The sequence below is a fragment of the Ischnura elegans genome, chromosome 3 (genome assembly GCF_921293095.1).
Source record: "Ischnura elegans chromosome 3, ioIscEleg1.1, whole genome shotgun sequence".
NCBI lineage: Eukaryota > Metazoa > Arthropoda > Insecta > Odonata > Coenagrionidae > Ischnura > Ischnura elegans.
This window is the reverse complement of record NC_060248.1, coordinates 26,478,935-26,503,776: the sequence shown is the minus strand read 5'-3', so window position 1 is coordinate 26,503,776 and position 24,842 is coordinate 26,478,935. Positions and strand designations below refer to the sequence as shown.

Below are 24,842 nucleotides of genomic sequence, written 5' to 3'. Positions count from 1 at the left end.
ACGCCAATTAATAGAATCTAATTTAATAATGAATCATCGAATACGAAGGAAACATGTTTAGTCGTATTTCTCGATTATTACCTTAAATTTTTATATGCATATATTCATGAAGATATTCTTACTAATAATTACATACATAATTATTTAAGTTCATGCGTACAGCCTTCAATGTTTTCGGTTAACTCTGGATTATTTCGCATCATTGCAATCATTTGATTCACATTGTTCGTTTAGCTCGCAGAGTTCCTTTAGTTCACGTTGTTCATTTAGTTCGCAGAATTCATTTAGTTCGCAGAATTCATTTAGTTCACGTTGTTCATTCGGTTCGCAGAGTTCATTTAGTTCACGTTGTTCATTCGGTTCGCGGTGTTCATTTGGTTCATGTGATTCTTTATGAACGACATGAAAGAACAGTTCATTCACATGAATAGAACCGAATGAATCGAATCACGGAAATGAACCGAAAATCCCACCTCTACTCCAAGTACCTCCATCTGTTGGGGGTGAAATTCTATTCGGAGTTCCAAATAAGGGAACGAGGCCTTGCGTGTCAAGTAGGCAGTGGGCGTCGAGATCTGTCGGGTTAAGTGGGGTGTCAGCCGGCTAAGTGTGGTCAGCAGATATGTCTTATAAAAACAGTGAGTGCTCCGAAAGATCTTTTGCGTTGTGCATGTAAAGTGTTTGTTTTCTATTGTGCTCGGAATCCCTCCAAAAGTTAACGCTGATGATATCAGTGAAGGCTAAATGTCTTGACCCTTTCGTACTCCATCGTTGTGGAATAATTGTTTTTTTAAAACTTCCCCGACATGCCAATTTCTTTTTTAACCTATAATTGCAATAAACAACAATTTCACTCATGTTTAAAAACAAATGTATATCTTAGCCTAGTTAAGTGTATGAATCATCCTGTAGGCCGTGGTTTGGTATCCCTTGTTTTATTTAACCTATGTGTACCAGAATTGGGACGATAATTCTCCAATTCTTGTCATTTTAATGTTGATTTTATGTCTTAAAATGTAGCATACATTTTTTCAACCTTGCCGAGAACACACCGGGGACAGCCTATAGTTTTGGGCGGGGATCCCAAAGGCAAAAATTTCCTTTACACCAACGGAAACAGTGTCATCATCCGGAACATAGAGGTTATTTTGCTTTAAGCGTTTGCCATTATCTTGTACTTGACGAATGATCGTGTTTTATTTCTAAATTTTTGTGTATTCTTTCTGAATTACCCGCAGAATCCCGCTATATCTGACATATACACCGAACACTCCTGTGCGGTGAATGTCGCCAAGTACTCTCCCAGTGGATTCTATATAGCTTCGGGAGGTAAGACGACCGCGTTTAATTAATTTTTGTAAGTTAATTATAATTATTTTGCCATTATACAAGTCTCGAAACCCATATTTTCTTTGTAGATCAGTCAGGAAAAGTAAGAATATGGGATACGGTGAATCAGGAGCACCTTATGAAAAATGAATTCCAGCCCATTGGTGGTCCAATCAAGGATATATCATGGTCTCCTGATAGCCAGAGAATGGTAGTCGTCGGTGAGGGAAGAGAAAGGTCTGTTGTGTCTTGAATTTCTGTTTTCTTTCGAAATAATCTCAATCTAATTGATCTCATTTGTTAGATTTGGACATGTATTCATGTCTGACACAGGAACCTCTGTTGGAGAAATATCTGGTCAGTCCAAGCCTATCAACTCGTGTGATTTTAGACCAGCGAGGCCATTTCGGATTATCACTGGAAGCGAAGATAATACAATTGGAATATTTGAAGGGCCACCATTCAAGTTCAAAAAAACGAAACAGGCAAGTCTTTTTTCTGTTATATTTGTTTTACGTCTCTAGGTATTGGTGTAAGAAAGGTTTTTTTTTATCAATGGGGAGAAAGAATCTCTGTTATCTCTGATTTCCACTCATCTCATAATAGTCTTTGACATGTACAGTTAGAAAATGTAAAGTGTTATATAGAATTTAAAAAAATCCTAAAGTTAAAGGCACCCTGTTGCTTGTTCTTCAATAATTATAAAACCTCCTCTAAAAACTGACTCTCTACACCCTTAACTTTCCTGACCACTCATGTTAGCTGCAGCTAGCAGTACAGCTTGGAAAATAGTTTCAAAAGATAATATAAATTGCAGTGAATAGTGAAACAGACACACTACTCTCTCCAGATAAGTCTTTTTTGGTGACATGCGATTTATTCAAAACATTCATTTTCATGTTGAAATTTTCAGTGTGTAAAGAGCAGACCATTTTTAACACTTGCCTGTACTAAAAAAACATTAATTCCGAGCAATTACTGAGATAAGAGTTTTAAATTCGATGATCAGGCAAATTCTGACAGGGGTCTTCTTGATACTGCTTGTAAATTTAAAAGTCTTAAGCCAGCAGAGTATCACATGAAAGACTAGGGCCTGTTTTATGTCTGGTTAACGCCAACCATGAGATGATGCAGCCTTCAGCATTACTTGGCATTGGATGAAAGTTCTGGGTAGCTTCTGCATTAGATCTGACTTCAAGCCAGGTAATGTGGTTGGCCGCATTCTCTTATGGTTAGCTCTAACCAGACATAATAAAACCAGCTCTTAATGTGACTGATTGAACGAACATGATGCATTCTTTCATCTAGAGAAATTATCGAGGGTATCTTCATGAGCTTAAATGGCAACTAATAATGTAATGAAGAATCTGAGCTTTTCCCGGTGAATAGCGTGGATGAAAGCTTCTTGGATTTCCAACTGGGTCACCCTGACCTGGTCCAAACTATTAATGTATTTTGTATCTGAGTTGAACTGTTTTCTATGTCATTGTAGGAGCATACTCGATTTGTCCAAGCTGTTCGCTATTCCCCTGCTGGAAACCTCTTTGCATCAGCAGGGTTTGATGGAAAGGTTTTCTTGTATGCAGGAGATACAGCTGATTTGATTGGGGAAATTGGATCTCCTGCACATAAGGGAGGAGTTTATGCGGTGAGTTTTTTACCAGTAATTTTGGAAGGATGGATTAGAAGTTTGCAAGGGAATATTAAAAAATACTGACTGAATGTTAAACCCTCAGGTTGGGTGGAAACCAGATGGAACGCAACTCCTTACAGCTTCTGGCGATAAAACATGTCGGCTGTGGGATGTTGAAACTAAGTCATTGATCTCAGAATTTATGATGGGAGGTCAGGTTGAAGACCAACAGGTAAGAAGCAGTTATTGAATATTGACCTTGGGAATAGGACAATTTAGTTTTCAAAGTATTTACTTAGGTATTTATAATAATTTTTCTGCTATTAATTGTTTTGTGCATTGGTATTGGATGGGGAAATAAGGAAGGACCAAAAAGAAGGGCTGTGGAAAAAACACTATTGGCAGGGTGATTAATTTGTTAAGGCTAATCTCCTGTGGAATTGGTAACCAATGATTCACATCATCAGTCTCCTTATCATTTTCTACCTTTCCTGCTAATTAAACTCTTTCCTCTACAATCTCATTATTATTTATAAAGTTCATCACTGTCTTTATATGTAAAACATTCTAGGATTGGTTTGACACTTTTATCCACTTAACTCTTATTATCATCATCACTGGTCAACAATTCTAAGATTGGTTTGATGCAGCTTGCCTCTCAATTCTCCTGTCATTTAATCTTTTTACACCTGTGTATTTCTTATCTTTCTATACTTGTTGCATATATTTCAGCTGAGGTCTTCCTTTTCCGTTCTTGTTATTTACTTGTCCCTCGACGATTGTCTTCATCAGACCATCATGTCTCAAGATAAGACCTAAAAGGTTGTTCCGTTTTCTTGTCAAATTTTTCATGTGGCTTCTCTTCTTTCTTATTTTTATTAGGATTTTCTCATAACTTAACTCTGCCAATCCATTTGATCATCATCATTCTTTTGTAGTAACACATTTTGAAGGCCTCTCTCCTTGATTTCTCTGCAGCTGTCAACTCCAAACTCTTCTATTGGTTATTTTTTTCATTTTAATATGCTGTAATGCCCAACTTTGTCTCCTTCGTATTGCTATGAATATGATTACAATGTTGTGCAAATCACTTACACAAAACACTTACAAAGCTTCCAATGTTATTTTAATTCATAAAAAAGAACTTTTTGGGCCCATTTTATAGTAGTTCAGAATTTTGAATCATGTTATCAATTGAAAAGTTAGTTTGATTTGGTACAACTTTCATGAATAAAGACTAACAGTTATCTTAGATTCTTTCATTTATATTGTTTACTAATTTACAGTGCTTAAAATAGCCTTTTCATCTCTTTAAAAACATTTAGCACAGTATTTCATCCTGGGTCTATCTCGATCGACAAATATTTTCCTACTTGCCCTCTCCGTTACTTTTCCATGAACATCCCTGGTTTCTATCTTAGTTGCTTTATTCCTTTCTTTCAAGTTCATTTTGTTTCTTATTACATTCACTATTTATTTTTGTTTCCTAACTCCACATTGATATAATTAATTTGATCATTTATATACTTATCTGTCTTGATTTATTTGATCTTCCAGGCAATAGGTTACAGTGCAGTCTTTTTTTCTGAATCATTAACCTCTTGCCCTATATAATGCATTGCAGGCTTTCCTTTCTATTCTTCCCATCCACTTGTCCTTCAGTATTTATCTTCATCAAACCAGCAAGCCCAATAAACTTGTAGGGTGTTCAGCAGACTTCTCTTTTTTCCCATTCATCTTAGTGTTTCCTTGGTACTCAGTTGGCTGATCCATTTAATTGCCATAACTCCTGTGCAGTGCCACATTTTGAATGCTTCATATCTTGACTTCACTACAGGTATTAATTCCATGCTTCGTTACTGTAAAAGTTCGTGGTAAATACTGTCCATTTAACCTATCTTGAGAAAAATTACTATATCATCATTCCTGTTGATTGATCTTCCCCTTTCTCTTGGAACATAAATTTCACTTGGCTAGTGTTGGGTTGCATTGTCTTGAATAACTACATGAGATTCCTCCTATTTCTTCTCCTATCCCTACTGTGGAAGGATAATGGGGCTCACAATTGTGGCAGAGCCTATATCCTTTTTTCCTCCACCGCATTCCCCCCTCCCATCAGTAAGGGGGCATCCAGTGAATGAATGGGGCATTATGTGGATAAATTGCAAGTGGGTAAATAATTTTGGTAGTAGTGGCACTGCTGAGCAACAAGAAAAATACTACAGTGTAATATCTAACAGACAAAATGTTAACCACCGTGGGTGAGCAAACATAATGGAGATAGGATTTTCTTTTTATGAGGTTCTGAATATGGGTTTTATTGTGCATCAAATTCAAATTTGGCTCCATCATTGAGTTATTCCAATGGAATGATCACTTTGTGAATGATGACCCAATGATACTTTTAGCATGGGAAGTATTTGTCAGGTGTAAATGTCTGTGTTGATGAGCTTAGTGGCATATTTGCTCAATGAAAGTTTTTAATGACTTTTAACAGACTTTGGAAAGTATTTTGTATGCACTAATTTGAAATTTTCAAGATCATCTCCAATTCAGCTTTGGGATAACTAGGAGGTATAATATTTTACTCATATTATATGTATGGAACTCTATGTTTGGTAATGTTTGTTTTCCTGTTTTTTTTTCAACCATTAAAGGTATCATGCCTGTGGCAAGGTCAGCATCTACTAAGTCTTTCACTTAGTGGTTTCATCAATTACTTGGATGTAAACAATCCTGCTAAACCAATAAGAATAGTTAAGGTATGTTCGTTTCACATATTTTTATAATTCATCAAGGACTGCATACTTAACTTCTACATGTATTAGGTACTATGAAATGTTTGAAATAACTGTGTATTCAGGCCTTGAGCCTTGTTTCAGAGTTACGAATCAACTATTCTCTCAGTATATAATTTCGTGGTCATTACCTACTAGCTCACCTTTTTTTAATTGCACTTTTATCATTTGTTTCCAATGCTTGTTATTGAGAAATGTTTGCACATTCCATTTCTTTTTTTTATATCTCCTTTGTAATTTGAACTGATCATATTTCTCTCACATGCAATTCATCTTTTCATTTATCCTTTTGCCTTTTTACTGTTGATCATTGGGGGAAGGTATCTTTTATTTTATGATCAAAGTTTTCTAAATTATTTTAACACATTGGCTGAAACTGAAAGAGGCAGATGTTTGCAAAAAGTTATTAAAAATTATGGATGTCTGGGTTTTTGGCTAATCTAATGATAGTTGTGAATCTAGTAATTATGTTGCTTTCGTGTATCTGTATTAATTAGTTCAGGCTTTTGATTCACACAAAATTGTGATTGCTTCAGAGGTACTCTGTAAGGTATAAAGAAACAAGAAATATTATCAGGAAGCATACATTATGTCAATGAGAAAGGTGCAAGGCTGACTATGATGATTTAACGAAGGAATTCTTATAATTTGTTAAGTTCATGTAACTATGTACGTGCACTTCAATTTACTCTCTGAATAATTTAGTCATGCCTGCTGTTCAATGTGCATGTAACAAATAGAATGGAGGCTATTTCTCTGAATTGTATTCTTGCATTGTTACATTCATTGCTTTAATGTGTGACTCAATACAATACAATTTTCTTCCCGGCTCAACTGTAGCATTAGAATGCATGTATACCAAAATTCCTTCTATATAAAGACCTCAAAACAAAACACATGACCAGGAATATTTATTGCTATGACCTAAGGCCATTATCATGGCAATAGCCTTGTGGAAAAAAGTAATTACAGTAAGTGTTAAGGCCGTTTTACACAGGGCACAAACTTGCGCAGGTTAGAACTGCATTAATTTCTAAAATGGTATGGAATTGCGTGAATGTATAAATGAAATCAGAACAGGGGCTATTTTGCCATCTCACATCCACGCATTCTCGCATGTGTTCTAGCAATTCACCGCTTTACACGATGCAATTTTCACTGCACCTTTGCACACACATCAGATTGTGCAAGAACGAGCCCTGAGTAAAATGGTCTTTAGTATGTATGAAGATGATGATTTTATGTGCTTTTTCTTCATACCAGGGTCACAATAAACCTATTACAGTATTATCCTTGAGTCCTGATAGGAAAACTATATACACTGGTTCTCATGATGGATTTGTTACAACATGGAACTCTGCCACAGGTATACATTAAATTTTCAAATATTGTATATCTATTTTGAATTAAGCTTGTTGTAAAAAACATGTATCACTGCCTCATTTATTCTGAGTTTCTATATATATGTATGTATACTGGTACATATATAATCAAATGTAAATGGCACAAAAATTGACATTCTCCTGGAATGTATTCCTAAGAGATTATTATAGTGGACCTATAAGTGTCTGGATAAGCTATGAATTTACTTAGCTGTGCACTAGCATGTCCTGCTTTATAGTTCTGAAGTATGACTTACGGTCATTAAGAGATGCCACATAGGATAGCATAAAAATGCAAGCAATCAGCTTTATAAGGCATAATTAAGATTTTCACAAAAAAGGTTCTTAATTAATTTTCTCTTAAAATGCTTATTTTAGGAGAAAATGAAAGAGTGGCTGGTGATGGACATGGTAACCAAATCAATGGTATGAGGGCTGTTGGAAGTTCAGTGTTCACGTGTGGAATAGATGATACAGTGCGTGAGATTAGTGCTGAAGAGAAGGCATACATGAAAACTGAAATCAAGTTAGCCTCTCAACCTAGAGGAATGGATGTGAAAGGAGATATTATAGTAACTGCATCAGTTACTGAAGTAAGTTATTGTGTATTGTAATTGTATTGTTGCATAAGTTCGTTTTGAAGAAAGTCCCTCAAATATCTTCTATACAAGAACATGGACCTTACCCCATACTTAGCATTTTTTTCATTTATCTTCTTAATGTTTATTCTTCTTACTTAAAGTTTATACCCTAACATTGCCTAACGTAGCTTGGTAATATTGTGGAATTGCAATATTTCATATTTATTTCAAGAAAGCAGTAGCTATAAAATTTATACTAAAAATACAATAGTGGGAATCCCTATGACCTTGAAGTGAAGAGAATTTTGTGGATATGGTCAGGGGTCAGGGGCCATATGGTGAGATAAAAAGGAAATTATTTATAAAAGTGGGTGTGCTGATACTGTGAAGATGGTGGGCATTAGACTGAGTTCATGGGTGTGAGGAAGGGAGAATGACTCAGGGTTTATACCAGACAGAAAAATTAAAAATCGGGACTGGAAGTCATGAGAACATCAAAGAAATCAGGTTATGGCCATTAATAGTAGTATGGGGAAAGCTAAAGAGCCACAGTAATAAGGTAAAATTAAGTGAAATTCTTAGTTGAATAGTGGAGTTGCTGGAGCTTGCAGTTAAAACACAGCAGCAGAGGTAAGTACTCGTGGTACTTTGCTGCTGCGTTTTAGTGGCAAGGTGGGCATTTTGTCTTAGCAGGGTGGTGTGGGGTAGCACCAACTTGTCACTATCTGGCATAATATCTACCAGTAATACACGACACAGTTACTATCTTTTGACTTTATTTCACAGTATACCAACCTGCATTTTTCCATAAAATCCTTAAGTATCTTCACCTGATTTTGAATCGCTATAAAGTCAGAGAAATTAAAATTCTGACTGGATCTGGGATACTGATAATGGAAAGTTGAGTTAAAAAGAGTTGGTTTGAACTCTTTGGTTGAACTGTCTGAATGGTTGGTATGTAAAGGAGTATAATTCTTACGAAAAATATAATAAAATTGAAAAGAATGAGGTGCTGCGTGTTCACTTTTAGGTGACTGCGTGAAGGTAGAGTGTTGACTAGACTGTGGTTATTTCCTGCAAAGTTTCCCCTTTGGCATCTGATAAGAACTTTGTATGTCCTTTTATTTATATAGGTCACCCATACTTAGAGCACATTATGCATAAATCAGGAATATTTGCTGTTTTTTTATTTTTTAATACCTTTCATCTAAAAATTTTCCTTGTTAAAACTGTTAATTTGAAATGTTTTTGGTGATACATCTTTAGAATGGCTAATTTCATTGTACATACATACTAATTCAACACCTGAGAACTTAGTGATCCAATCTTATTCCTTGTCAGTTGAATGTTATTGTATTAGAAGTCCATCTTTATCCCATGAAAATTGAATATACATAATATGAAGTACATACTAATAAGGGAAGAGAAAGTAATACTAATCTGATGGTTGATTGTCAATCTGTAGATTGCCACTTTGCAAGATGGGAGAAAAGCATCAAGTGTTCCTGTCAGTTTTGAGCCATCTTCTGTGTCCATTAACCCTGAACATCCAGATGTGGCTGTGGGAGGAGCAGGAGATAACAAGGTAAGAGTGACAGATTCGAAATCAGTTTTGACGTATGTATCATAAGTTTTTTGATTTTGCTAGTTTTTATGTGACCCCATTTACCTCTGCAGTAAGGTTGTAGAGGTTGTTACTGAAGTCAGGTCCAAATTACCTGCTAAAGTGATTTCATTTGTGCTTTTTAGGTTCATGTGTATACATTAGTTGGCACGAGTTTAAGCCCCAAAACAGAGCTAGAACATTTGGGACCAGTGACGGATTGTGCATACTCTCCTGATGGGGCATATCTTGTTGCATGTGATGCTAACAGAAAAGTGATTCTTTACAAAGTTCCTGAGTATCAGGTAAGGAAGATCTTCTTAAATATCTTTCTGAATATGTATCATGCAATCATACAATTACTTCTTTTTTATTAGAAAAACTCAAATGGCAATTAGACACTCACGTCAATTGGATATTATAGGGTGCAGGATTGTCATCATTTGTATGAAGTGCATATTCCCTTAAAGGTGGAAATAGAGATTTTCATAAGCTTGAGGTTACATTTATTTACCAATTATTTTACCTCAGGATTTAAGAGGCGACTCTTTTTTCCTCAATTAATTGTGGAAGAATATGGCTTTTAGTCATTCCTTTCCAATTTTCCCTCTGCATTATTCATTCTTGAAGTACATATAAGTACTTATAGGGAATAAATTCTACAACACAACATGATAATAGGGATTATCAAGCAGCTTTTAAAACTACTGGTCCATTTGGTAATACATATTCCCTCATTTCGATTTCAAGGTTGTATTTGAAGAAAAACATGCATTAGAAACTCTTCAGGATTAAAATTTCATGAAAGGCAAATGTGTTGTGTTCCATAAAACATGACCATCAATTGTATAATTCGTGTTTTTTGTTTTTTAATAGTTATTGATGACCCATTATCATCAGAAATTTTTAAATTAAGAAATCCCTGCTCTAGGATTACTTGCTGGCATAAATTTGACTAATGATAGGATCTATTTTAAGTTTGTGTGGCATGAAGTGTGTTGTCACCTTTCTACTGGGCTGATGACCTCAAATCATGGGGCATCAAATCACCCCTAAGTGAACCATGCCATTTCACTCACAGGATTGGATTTAAAGTTAGTATGAATGGCCTGGGGCTTGAATGAATTCATAATGAACTAGCTTGTATTGACTCAATGTCAATGGGTTGGCAAGATTTTATGAAGTGATACTGGTTGTAGAAAATTTTCTGCACTTAGGAAAGGGATTAAGTTGGGAGATAAGGATGTACCTCTCTCTCGACATTCTACAAAACATTGTGGTTCTAAAATAAATGATAGAAATTTGTCAATGATATTCCAAAGTATTTTATCAAGTAAAGATCAGAGGTGGTTGCTTAGTTGTTGGCCGTTGGTTGTAAAAAATTTGGTCACTGTCCATGGAAGGTGGTGGCTTCCTAAAAAAAGGGGAATGGCTTGCACGAGAAAAATGTTCACTTCGAGGTAAAAGTTATTTATAGAAGTGACCATTAGAGCAGGCTTCACTGAATTTGTATTGTGTTCATCACCTTAAATACATATTACATTTTAGTGTTGAGTACAGTCGCTACTAAGAAATCCTAGCTTGAAAATCATTGTGCATATCTTTCATGTATTTCAACCTCTTTGTGCGTTATCGTTAGAAGACCCAGTGAATCAGCATATGCTATTTATTATTGTTAACATTGTTTTCCAATAATTCCTACTGTGATGTGTGTAGTAGCTAAAATTAAAGTGGTTGATTTTACTTTTATCCCATTCCACTGTGGAACATGAAGAAGGTGAGTATGCTTATTGTGTTGCCTTAATTTGTGTCCTATCTATTGTGTATCTTTATTTTTGTAGCATGATGAAAGTTTATTTTGGCATGCCTTAAGTAATGCTGGCACTCCTTAAATTCTATGTTATGCATCTCATTACAATATAGTGCATGGCTCTTTAAAAGTCTCACATTTCACAAGCTGTGAATTACGAAATAATAGAACTGTTTTTTGTAATGTGTGTGTTTTGCAGTTTAACAATCGTATCTTATAGTTTGAATAATTCCATCTAAATCATTTGACAGGTATTTTCTTATTTAATGCTCCCGCATTAGGGTATTGCTTCCAAGTCCTTATTTAATGTTATTGTTGAAGTTGGCCAATTAATGACATAGGTTTTATCATGGTACAACTTTAATATGAGTTAGGTTTGGCCGAGAGATATATCAATGCCAGAAATTGCATGATTCGATTTGAATTATTATAGAAATGGAATAACTCTATCCTGGTATGATTTCCTTGATTTTGATTGCAGGAGAGGCTATTGTAACATTGAATATTCTATCCACGCTTTCATCCTGTTAAGATTCTATTCTGTGTAACTAAATTAAGAGCACTAAAACCTACTGGACTTGATTCCTCTATGGGCACGTGTAGGAAATGCATTGCAGTGATTGCTGGTTTGGCTTGCTTCATGTGCTGACATTTGTCGGAATAAGTTGACTCTCTGAAAGAAATTAATGGGCCATTTTCCCATGACAATGTATAGAATGGCATAAAATTGACCTTCAAACTTCTTTAAAAAGAGAGTTAGTGCGTGAATACATTAATTTTGCTGCTTCATGTGGAAGAGGGGTACAGTTAGGTCCAGCAGAATTTCTAATTTATTTTTGGCATAGCGGTAACCAAAAGATAAACAGTGTAATAGATAATGTTTATGACATATGAAAATCCTTTAATGTTAACTTATACTCTATGATAATGTCAATAGCAGATATAAATCAACCCACTGTCTCTCAATTAATTTCCTGTACTTATTTTATAATAAGCCCTTATGGGATGCTTAGTTCTGTACCTCGAGAAAAAAAATATTTTTGGGGGTATCTTTTTCCTGCCATAAACTTGTTCTTGTCACCGTATATTGTTTTCGTGCCTGGGATTTTGGAATTGCAGGAGGGAAGATTCATTAATAAGTCGAAAGTTTACTATTGGATTCAGAAGTAAGGTCTTTTTTAATGGGGAATATATTCCTAACTGTTATCAAACAGCCGTTTTAGTATTATTGTTATCTGGAATTAACTTTTACGACGGCGCCCACCGTGAGGTATACATTGGAGATGTGATATTTCTCAAATTCCTGATGCTGGCCGCTAAATTCGTTACGCATATTTTATGGTGGGAGGGACGAAGGCGACAGTTTTCTCGGGGGAGGAAGATATCCCGGGCCGAAGATATTTTTAGGCGGCGAGTGGGTTAAGAGTAGCTGGAATATGTGTGACAAAGATAGAATAATGAAGAAAAAAACAAAACTGCTTGAAGCTTACGTCTTCCAGTGTTTTGTTCTTTGGAATTTCCGATGACGCGGTGACTGGCCTGGACGAAATTGTAAATGGGTTCAAAATGATGATCCTCTTTTGCCGCAGTTGAACCTAGGGCAGTATGTTTTGTCAATGTTTTGAATATTATACGTAAAATATAAGGTGAGTGTTTGCGACTGGTTACGAACGTTCCGCGTAATTTTTCGTCATTATCTTTTTTGAACGCGTGTTTGCTTCGAAATTCATTCAAGTCTCGGACGATGAGTCATGAATTGCTCCCGCGCATTGTTACGTCGCCATAAACGTTCACTAATGCACGAGAGTGCCTTATATGGTCTTCTTTTGCTGCTGTGGGAGTTAACTATGTCAGGAAAGTAGAGCACGGGTGGGGCGTATGGTGTGGTATGGTGGCCATTGATACGTATCGGGAGAAGGATTTTTTTTACTCTAGCGCGCGTAACTTGAACCATCTTTAGACTCCGCACATAATAAAATGTTAACTTTTAGATGCTGCCTGTTGCATTTATAATAATGTTTTGCTGCAAAGCATCCTCGATCAAAAACTGCTATTATGCGCATAGTATAATTGCTGGGGCGTTTTTCGTTTCGAGTTAAATTTTTTTATCAAGGGTCCTTTGACCTGATTGTGGCGCTCTTTTTTTCGCTATGATGAGGATGTGCCTTTTTCAAGGCTGTTGGGAAGTCATCGCCCCTTACTGAATGGGTGGAAATTAGTGATTATTTCCTACCCGGGCCCACGGGTGTTGCGTGCGTAACGGCGACGAAATATATCGCCGCGAGAAAAAAATCCATTGCCATCGGGAATTAAACCGTGGGCCTTAGGGTCTTCGAGTGAAGGAAGGCTACGGAAGATGATGAATAGGTGCATCGTTCGTTAAGGTTTCGAGTTACTCACGGAAATATATGTTGAACTTCTAATTAACAACCTATGTCAGAATCAATGAGTCACTAACGCCATTTATCACAATTAACATATTCTGCAAGGGCATTTAGCCAAGAGATCATTGAAAATTATCCCTTAAATGGAATTTTCATGGAAGTCGATGTAATATATTGCTTGTACCTAATTCCCTTGATGTATTTAACCCAATTTGGTGAAACTAAGATAAAGTGGCCTATATGCTATCATCATACCTAGTTCAGAATCTTTTGCCTGAGAGAGGGATACCTTAATTGATTCAAGGTCAAGTCTGAAAATTTATAAAGAAACTTTTAGATATTTAGTCATCATCAGGTTATCAAATTTTGTGGAATATACCATTGATTTTTCTCCCTAACTACTAACAGTCCAGGTAAAATAAATTCCATAATATATGTAAGCAGGCATTTATTAACCAAATACTCTATGAATTTTCTACCACCACTGCTTTGTCATGGCTGCAGTAGTGTTGAGAGCGAGAAAGATTAAGTCAATTTTTTTGTAGTGTGTGTATATAAGTACCAAACTGGCAGAAAATTACTGGATTTCCCCAGTCATTCATCTAAGAAAAGCTCTGAGAAATAGAACATGCCTGATCTCTTGATATCTTTTATTAACCCTCTTAGTGCTATTCTTCTTCCTGGGGCACTGGCGAGAAATGAGGAGGGTATTTTCATAAAATGTAGCCTCTATGAAAAATAAACAATAAGAAGCTATTTTATCACACACTCATTTGTGTTTTTTTAATTGATGAGGTTAAACTGGTTGTGTAATATTAACAAAATATTTTTACGTTTACTGAAATATAAATCTAATGTAATAAGTTATAGCAAATAAAATAATGGACTATGTGAGAGCCGATATGTAGTGTGTAACATTTATGTTAGCAATTGTTACAAGACTGATGGTAAATACAAAAATATTTTCAAGGTATATGCAGTACATTTTTGGTTCTCAGTGTATGAATTGATATGTTGGAAAACTTGTATTGAAGCATGAATAATGCACCTATCATGTCTTCTTGCCATTATAATTTTGATTTCAGCTTTCCAATTATGCATGACCTTCCAAGGGGTTTCTCTTAATTAATTGACTTTGAATCAATATTTGGCCTTAATATTTAAAACTTGTCAGAAAATATTAGGTTGAGCATATGTGTGTGTAGTGGGTTAATTTCAATTTATCGTTAATCACACAATTAGAATAGCTGCTACATTATCAGGAATTATTATCTGATTTACGATTTAGATAATATTGTGTTTACTGTCTGATACTCACAGAAAAATAGATTCTCTCACTTGGGGGCTGGTACTCAAGTGTCTCTTCCAGATCAAAATTTGCAGAGTAATAGAAAATGGAAAGATTAGTGTTTTTGCTTAAGCTTACAATTAGTCCTTATTCTAAGATATTAGTGATAGTAAGTGCTGGAAAATGGAGGTATTAAGGCTTCCTATAGTGCAACATAACAGTAGTACAGCCCCTCCTGTTATCTTCCTCTGGCCAACAATGGGCTTGTAGAGTGTCGGTGTTTGAATCATCATCATAACCATGGGCTGAAACAATAAATCTGCACGTGGTGATGTCTTTATTTCTCATTTTCATTGATTCATTGTAACTTCAATCAGGTGCTTTTCTTATTGCTTCATTGAATCCATTGATTGAGAATTCAGTTAAATTATTTAGGCTGCACATAAGAGAAAAATGGAGTCAGCAGAAAAGATATCAGGAAAAGAATTGCATTACTAAAGGAGGCATTCATGAATAGGAAAGAATGATAAATGCGATGGTGGTTGGCGTAACATGGTGAAACTCCTTCATGATGCACAAAGGTTAAGAAAACACTTAGCTGTTTCACAAAATAATTTTTCACTTATTTTGTGAAACAGCTAAGTGTTTTCTTAACCTTTGTGCATCAATAGGAAAGAGTTGATATGAGGGTCATTATGTATGAGTTTCAAGAACAGGCTTATGAAGATTCTGATCTAGAGTGTGGCGCTTCACTGTGTGGAAATTTGGACACTTTGGAAGGAGGATGAGAAAAGACTCGAAGCATTTGAGATGTGGGTGTGTCAAAGAATGGAGAAGGTGAAGTGGACGGAGAGGAGGAGAAACAACGAAGTGCTGGATATGATGGTTATGGAACTACGTGGAGAGGGAATGTAACAACAGTGTTGGATGGAAGACTGTTTGGTATGAGAGGAGGAGGAAGAGAATAGAACTTGTTGATAAAATGAGAGGGAATAGGCCTTGAATTGAAGAGAGTAGTCCAAGTTGAATGGTTGGGGAGACAGGCTGGGATAATCTGCGAAGTACTCTATAAAAACGCAACTTAAATAGCAGAATACTTAACTGCTAATTGATGCCTTCATTGGTCCTGACAAGGACTAATTTTGTACTGCAGGTTGCATACAATTAGTTGTTTGCTGGTACTTTCTCCAGCTAACATGGAGAAAACTAGGCCTATTGGATGCCCAAGTATAAATGGGTATCTTTTATCTCACTGAGGTTTGAATGCAATCTGGTAGTGGCACTTGAGTACCATTCTATGTCATAAAAAGTGATGTTCATTATTATATTTTTGCGATTTCATCATTTGTATCAGAAATTTCTCTAATCTATTTTATTTGATGTGGTTCTTGTTTACTTTTTTCAGCTTGCTCATAATAAAGAATGGGGCTTCCATAATGCCCGTGTCAACTCTGTGGCTTGGTCTCCCAACTCCCTCCTTGTTGCCAGTGGAAGTTTGGATACCACCATTATTATATGGAGTGTTCAAAATCCAGCAAAGCACGTAATAATCAAAAGTGAGTCGCGTGGGTATTTTCATCCATGAATTATATGATTGTGTGAATTTTTAGCGACTCATTTCGCATATTTGACCTGTGATTATTTTGGAAGAGGGGTCAAAACCCCTCAGCACCATGTCCTACTTGATAATTAGCTGTTAAATATTTTAGCACTTCAACAATAATGAGTGATTTTGCAGAGTGCACTGCTGAAATTTATTGCAATAATAATTTATTTTTTCAAATATCATACGAAAATTGAAATGCCCCCTCATGCTGATTTAAATGCGAGTGCTACAGGTTGTCTATCCATTTTAATATTATTCTCTTGGCCTGTCTTAATCCATTTCAAATGCATGACTCCATCTCTGAAAGCATTCATAGTTGTGTAAAATATCGTTGTTCACCCATGTGATAGAAAATACTTATAATTTTTTAATTGTTCCATTATTTGGAAGACCCCTAAAAATAACTCTATTTGAATTCAGAGAAATCCTGGAGGTACTGAAGCCTTATGCGTGGTGAAAATGAAAACTTTGCTGGTAGTCAAATGTTGTGGTACCACTTTTCTTAACTTTTAAACATCTGATGGTGTCAGTCTGGGGACTTTGTCTGGAGCTATAACAGCAATAAGAGATATTTTCACATTATTCCTATCGAGGATTACTGGACTACTTTCTGAACAATTTTAACTGAAAAAGTTATATTTTGTTTGAAATTTAAACTTAAATGTTGTATTGCATTTTTATTGATATTTTTTCTTAATTAAATTATCATCATGTAAGTTTCCAGCTGGTGTAAATCAAAAGGTGTGATTTTTTTAATTTATGGGCTTTGTAATGCAAGTTATTTTGTGGTGTGATAAATACATTTCTATTAATATTTTAAAGTGCCTTAGATTTTCAAGATTTAATATGGTTCGCCGTGACTTTGCGTGATGAGTGAGATTATAAAATTGGAAACTTTACTATTCACAGATGCCCACCCTCAAAGCCAAATCACTCGCCTGGCATGGTTAAGTAATGACATGATAGTCTCTGTTGGTCAGGACTGTAACACTAAGATGTGGACAGTCAGTGATATCTAAGGTGAACATTTTGCAAGGAATCCCCCTTTATGTTCGGACAATTCTTTCAGGTAAGAAGCAGTGCTCAACATTTAGTGTGCAAATAGTATTTTTTAATGGCTTTGATACTTAATGTAAACCATCACCTTATAGAGAAAATGCTTTGTATGGGAATAGTACTCACAGTGTAGTAGTGTATTTCTCACTCCATAGTGTTTCTCAGGTTGCTCAATTATTTTATTTAACCAGAAGGTTGAAATTGCAGGAATTGGTGATTAACAGTGGAAGCTCCACATCCATTTTATTTCTTTGCTTTCTGCTATAATGGTATTTTTCCTGCATATTTAATAAATTTTACTCTGGACTGTTTTAGTTTTGACAGTTCAATATTGAAAAGCACCACCTCCTCTCGGGTCTCAGAGCTTGGTCCTTCCAGTTACAAGTCTCTAGTCTCTTCTGGGCCATCGCCTTACGTTAACTTATTGCAAAAGGGTGGTTTCCTATTATTTTTTAATTGCCTAAATCAAAAGAGTATTACTCTTGGAGTATGTATTTCACACTTTTAGATTTTTAAATGGCGATATCTATTTTTCGTGATTAAATACAAAGTGAAAAATTTCAAGCGCGCGTAAATGCGACGGCTAAGTATGAATGCTGGGAAAAGCCCGTTTGAAGTCATTCTGGTTCCATCTGCCGCCGTGTGAATAAGGATTATTAATACCCTATCAAACGAAGGAAACTGTCCAACCATAGGTAATTTTAATACATGATTATTAAGAAATGTTTCCCTGAGCTCTGTGCCACATGCATGCATTGGTAATCTCAGACGATGTAAAACTCCTGACTACATACTCGTATAGAATCTACCCTGTGACGTTGCGTAGAGTGACAAGGCATGGGCGGCCTTTTTCAAATGAGGTTAAAATTGACCATTAACATTGGTCTAAACTGGAATTTCTAAAACCAAATAATTTTTATATTAAAAATACACTAATAATGTTGGGTAATTAATGGAAATCAATGACTTTCGTTTTCTTTGATGAAGGAAACTACCCTATCTGAAGTGATTTCGTGCTCCAAGTTTTAGAAGACTTATTAAATTAAAGCTTTTGGTTAATACTGTATCCTCAAATGCGACAGTAGTCATGGAAAACGTATGGCAAACTTAGTGAGTGCTAAGGTTAAATGAAATTGATGATTTTATCACCTGACTTGTTAATTAATGGTGGACAATGCTCATGAGATTGAGATTTTTAAAACAGACCAGATGTCAATGAATCAAAGGATCCTACTTTATGGAATAACACTGTGGGGTAATTCAACTCGTGTAGTGGACATTTTGCTCTTGCGAAAGAAATACATTAGATTACTCACCGACTCCTTCCACGTGGAATATTGCTAACCAATTTTATCAATCTCAAAATTATGATTGTGATCATTTTATGCATCTATTTTTTCTTAATTTATGCAAAAAATCATTTCTCTCTCTTAGTCTTAAGACCATTATTTACAGCCATAATTTACATTGTAAACAAAGCATTTATATTCCTTGTCAAATATTATATAAATCAATAGCCATAAGACAAAATATCTGACAGACTTCCTTTCCATGTTAAGAAGAAATGCATTAGAGATATACCAGAATTTTTTTTTGTTCTTTGTTTATCCATTTCTAAAATCTTGTAAAGTTTTTCATCTGTTAAGATTTTGTATCAATATAAATTGTGGACAGGGTGTTATATGCATTTTATGTATGGTGCTTGAATATTTTTTGTGGATGATTTCAATTGATGCATGCATTTATTTATTAATTACTTTTACGACTTGACTTAGTTTATTGCTGTTCATTGGCCTGTTGACAATGACATTTATTTGATTATTGAAGCATACATCAGCATAATAGGACACATCAAATTACATACATAGAAAAGATGAGATGACATTTGATATATATGAATCTACGTATGTCAATGCAATGATATTAAATCCTATGTGAAAATTATGGTGATGACGGGACCAAAAAAAAATGGCAACTTTGATTTAAGGGGAGTTGTTGCACAGGAACGCGTTGTGGGTTGCATCATCACAGGATGCGCCAAGAATAAATGTAAATTGAGGAAATTAGTCACAAATGTAGTTGTGGCGGTGGACACCTGTAAGGATATTTTTTCAAGTCCTCTATAGCCAACAGAATTCCATATAGTGTATTCAATATTTCGTGATTAAAATTACCTACACTCCCCATTAAGTCATTAATAATTCTGTGTCCTCTTTTTCTTTGTTTGCTCGGTAGTGCATGCAGCCTTAAGTTTTATCTATATTTTATATTAAATGAGTTCAAATTGAATTAATTTTACTGTATGTATTGGCCTTGTTTCATTGTTACCCATTTAAAGGAGTCCTACGCAATTAAGGGGTCTCGATTCAATATAATTTTATCTTAAATTTATTTCAATTGGTTTGCTTTTTAAAACCCAATGCATATTAAATAAATTATTGCGTATAACTTTCAGGTGCAAGTGGTGTCCAAGGATGGCATAACAGTATTTAAAATGCAACGTGCAATGTGGGTGCTTTTGTTGTTGCTGTCGGCAGTACAATATGGGAAGGATTTGTGGTTTTAATTTTAAGACTATTAGAGAGGGCTGTATGCAAGTCCTTTTGAAATAAAATTATGTCAATCCTAAAAATATTAATGTGTTCATACAGGGTTTTGTTTGAATTTCAGTAAGTGAGGTTGAAAGTTGAATATGTATTTTGTTTTTACCAAGACTTTTCCTATTATATTTAATATATTGAAAAATATAATGCTTGAATTGTTGTAAAATGTTTGTTTTAAAGCTTTTCATATCAAAGATGTAAGCCAAATGAAAATGTGGGTATTTAATTAATATTTAGTTATTTCAATCATGGTAGAACTTCCTGATTGTAAATAAGTGATGCATGTACCTCTCTGATTTTATTATTTTTGCCTAGAAATCATGTCTGAAAAAATAAACTTTAGATATTAAAATATGGTGTCAGGATGGAAATACATATTTTGAAATCCCCCTTAATATAAGTCACTTGCATGATGCCATTTATTGTGACATCGGTGAGAGCATTTTTTTCTAAAGAAAGTTTTGTAATTATTTCATTATATTTATGTAAAATAACACTTTTATATCGCTACTGAATGAGTGTGTGTAATTTTTAATGGTTTAATTAAATAAGAACTTCATGAGGAACTGTCAATTGTTTTTAATTATTATTATAGCTTTTGTTTGCAATGAATTCAATAGAATGTATTGCACTGTTTTGTTCATACTTCAGAAGGGACTATGAGAAAAATTATTCCATTCTAAACTTGGACATGCATGCATTTTCTGAATTAAGGGTATTTATTGCAATTCAATATTACATCGAAAATAATTCTAAATACATATTAGAAGGCAGGAGAGTATTGTTTTTGAAAATGATACTGAATGGCATCCAAGGATTCTCGGCGACTAAGCATAATTTTCAGGGGCTTGACCAAAGTTATTTTGCAATGAGTAGGTCATCAGGAGGGACTACCAATCATCCTTGTAGACATTTGCTCTAAGTCAAATGTGTCTACATAGGCATAGGAAGGGATTTCACCAAAATAAGGCATGCATCATAAAGTGATCATTTTGAGTGTATAATGCTGCACTAATTTTACTTAGCCATTCATTTCCTGGGTTTCCTTCGCACCACTATGGCAACTCTGCTCCGTGTTGTAGTCACCATGATCTTATGGCTGACTATAAATTATGTAAACACATCTCAATCTATCATCTGTATGTAATTATGTTATATCGGCTCAAATTCTCCAACATCCCTTCCATTACTAACAAGGGGAGACCACGTACCTTGCTCCGCCTTTTTCAATGCCATATATTTTATGGCATTCAGAAGGGCCAACACATCTCTGAACTGATAGTGGTTCCATTGAATGGGCCTTAGTTTGGCTGCAATTAATTAATTTCCGAGCGGTATTTTTAAGAAGCATTATACATTGTGAGTGTGAAGAAAAGGTTACAAATGGACATCAGGGAGCAACTGGAAATTTTAAGAAAAGTCAAGAAGAAAGAGCCCATCACTAATGACCACCTTTTCCCATTCCACTCCCCCTCTCCTGGACATCCCAATTTTGCACCCGAAAAATCCCCATGATGCTAACCCTAACACCGCCTTCCCTAAGTACGCTTTCTTTCCCTTTACTCTCCCCCCCCCCCCCCCTTCCTAGGGCTTTCCATGTTCCCTCACTTCCACTACTCCACCCCTTTCCCCTCCCCACCCCTTCCACTCTTCCCCCGTTTTGGTATATAACCCACAACGACGCTACTTGTACTGCTAGTTCTATGAATATGATATAGTGTATCGAAACTAGTCCAGGAAAATAAAGTTCCAAATTGTAGAAACAGCCAAGTTTTTCATTCACAAATCAGTAAGATGGATTTCTACAACGTGAAGGCCTCTACTATTCAGTGCATCCACCGTATCCAGTACCGTACAGAGTAAGAATTTATAAAGCACATCATCATGTATGCATTTTGTTCAATCTCAATTATTGTTCAGACAGCATTACATATAACACATTCAGTTAATACGGATCAGTTAGCATGATTTAACATCAAGTCCCACTCCCTTATTATCCATAGAGACATACGTGTCCCAAGGCATAAGAACAGTTATTTTTCCAAAACAAAAGCATAACTGAAGTTTTGGCACTTATTCCACAGACTTTTGTTTATAAAAAAGATAAATTGTAGGTCCTGATCAAATGGACTCAATCATCAGCTCCATCAAATTGTTTTACAAATTATAAAATGTAAACATTATTTCAAGGGAAAGTTCTAGACAGTGCAGCAATAACAATAACTGAATATGTAATGTTGCAAAAAGCTTTTTAAACTTGAAGTCAAGAGCCTAATCCATACAATTACATACAAACCTTTAAAACATAAACCTTCTAAGTTAAATTAGAGAGAATTTAAAAAAATATGGTATACACGTGTCCTTTGGACGTTTTAGGGTTAAATATAGCAAACTCTATTGAGAAATGTTGCACAAAAATGCAAAAACTTCTCATAGAAAATCATAAGGGATGTATTTCTCATTTTTATGAGAAAACCAGTGCCACTTAGCAGTTCCTTAACACGTTACCTGCCGTGGACTTTTAGAAGAATTTGCCCATAGCGCCGACTTGTTATTCTTTCTTCTTTGGTTTTAATACTAGGATCCTTTCCATTTGAGTTTTGTGTACATTCGGCTATGAACGCCTCGTCGGTCACGTAATATATACATCGCCAAAGTAGCTGTGACCTACGGTGTGCCATGGGCGGCTAAAACAAAGGCTCATTCTTTGGTCATAATGACAGAAATGGCACCAACGCGTTAAAAGAGAAAAAATATTATGTTCATGTGAAAATTTAAGTACAGTTTTGATTTAAAAAGTTAAAATTAAATTTTTACAAAAACTTCTAGAAAATTTGGTTTGGGAGTAGCAAATACTTTCATTGTACGTTTATGCAGCAGTGGATCCAGGATAGGGACAAGGAGGGGCTAAGTAGGGATTAACCTCTCAGCAGTAGTGGGGGTCTGAACAAAATTACCATTCTATCTAGTGTAAATTGGATTACCAAGGCAAGTAGCCCCTCTCTGGATATGCTACTCCATCGTAACCTACCAAAATCATGAAAAATACATAGGTACAAGTTTATAGCTAATTTGTATTTCAATTCATTGCAGTAGGTAAATACATATATCAGAAAATATGACTATATACTTTTGTAACAATGTGGCAACCTCCAAAGAGTTAGATTTTATTGAGAGTGTGTTCCGACCATGGCCCTTATATACTGGTGGCTAATCTCCGTCTCTGGAGTGTTGCCTGAGATTCCGCTTTTACACCTCAAACCCCTCACACGCCTCCCCTATAACACAACTCTGGGCGCAGTCGTGCTGTTACTAGGGGAAATATGGAACTAACTGCGCCTGTCGGCGACGGTATATGCTTTCGACAGCGCGACTGCACCCAGAGTTGTGTTTGAGGGGAGGGGTTTGAGGGGTAAAAGCATCCGTCGAGGCAACACTCCAGAGCTGGAATATGTCTGGAGATTAGCAACCACTATATAAGGACCATGGTTTCGACCCAATACCCCTTAAGCCCCATTGATCCACCACTGAGTTTATCTAATTATGGATATTGATGTGGTTCTATGAGAAAAATTTTCACCTCCTATTTGCATTCTAAGGAATCATTCTTAACCACATTTTCAATGTATTTAAACGTGGGGGTATTGTCCCAATTTCGAGGGTATTTATGCAGAGGAGTAATACCTCCTCTAGAAAAGTATTCTTACGATCTAGATGAACACGGACAAGCTTGAACTAGAAATTTATTGCCGACTGAATAACCTATTCACACAAATTTCAATAAATAGCATAAAATAGTCCAAATAATAAATTCCTTAATATTTTTTTAGAAAGCAAAACTCGACACAGTACACTCCACAAAGAATGAATCAATTGCCAAATTCATTGTGTGTGAACTAAGAGTTGCATTTGTTCACTCTTCAGTCACATAGAATCCACCTTTCACAACTATTAGGTCTGTACAAATAATATCATCCCAATTGCAACTGTAAGTTTGCAAAGGCAACTCTGATTTTAGTGAGTGTGCTGTGAAAAATTTGGTGCTTTTTTTTATTCAAAAACTACCTGCAGAAATATTTTATTCTAATTGCCAGTCCCTATCATGTGCAAAATCTCTGCTGTTCCTTTTTATTTGTCCCTTTCCAAGTCCCTTCACATTCATCCACAGCTCTGATTACTTCATTGAAATTTATGACAAACAAAAAAAACATACAAACAAGGAAATTAACAATAACCACAAAAAGTGATAAAATATGTTAGACCGTAGCAATGAACTAATGCTGACCAACTGTAACACTAAAATTAATCGAAGAGCAGATGGGAGGAAGTAAAATCTCAGAAGAGGATCTAGTTGTTGAGTGGGACAAGATGTTGGAAATAAGTTGTATTTTTCTAATGTCAAGCTGTACTCGACAATGGAGATCAAATGATTAAGAATATGGTCAATTATACATATATTGTCATTGAAGTTATATTTCATTAAAATTAAAGGAAATAATGTGTAATAAAAGTTTTTTATTCATATTTACATTGCTAGTATTGGCTTGCACTTCATTAGTTATTTTCATCAACTCTTTCAATGGGGCCTCAATGTTTTGAAAACTTCGCCATACCGTGTACAAAAATTGATCATAAATATATGCATCTCACAATATTTTCAATCACCTTTGGCATATACAATAAATAATTCGTATTTTCAACAACCTAATTAGGCTACCCCTGCCATCTCTGTTAATGGGATGTGTTCATTTATTGTTGCGAACTGACAG

General features: G+C 35.4%; 1 protein-coding gene across 1 annotated transcript; it reads left to right on the top strand.

Moving 5' to 3' along the window:
* Positions 1 to 528: 528 nt before the first annotated feature.
* Positions 529 to 20,646, top strand: LOC124155569 (actin-interacting protein 1). Its single transcript, XM_046529516.1, has 15 exons — positions 529 to 638; positions 1,021 to 1,142; positions 1,239 to 1,329; positions 1,419 to 1,566; positions 1,634 to 1,814; positions 2,822 to 2,977; positions 3,066 to 3,194; positions 5,620 to 5,724; positions 7,024 to 7,126; positions 7,521 to 7,735; positions 9,189 to 9,308; positions 9,473 to 9,631; positions 16,214 to 16,364; positions 17,324 to 17,483; positions 19,926 to 20,646. Exons 1-14 carry the CDS (start codon positions 623 to 625, stop codon positions 17,431 to 17,433), a joined length of 1,806 nt encoding a protein of 601 aa, XP_046385472.1. The 5' UTR covers positions 529 to 622; the 3' UTR covers positions 17,434 to 17,483; positions 19,926 to 20,646.
* The last annotated feature ends 4,196 nt before the right edge of the window (positions 20,647 to 24,842 follow it).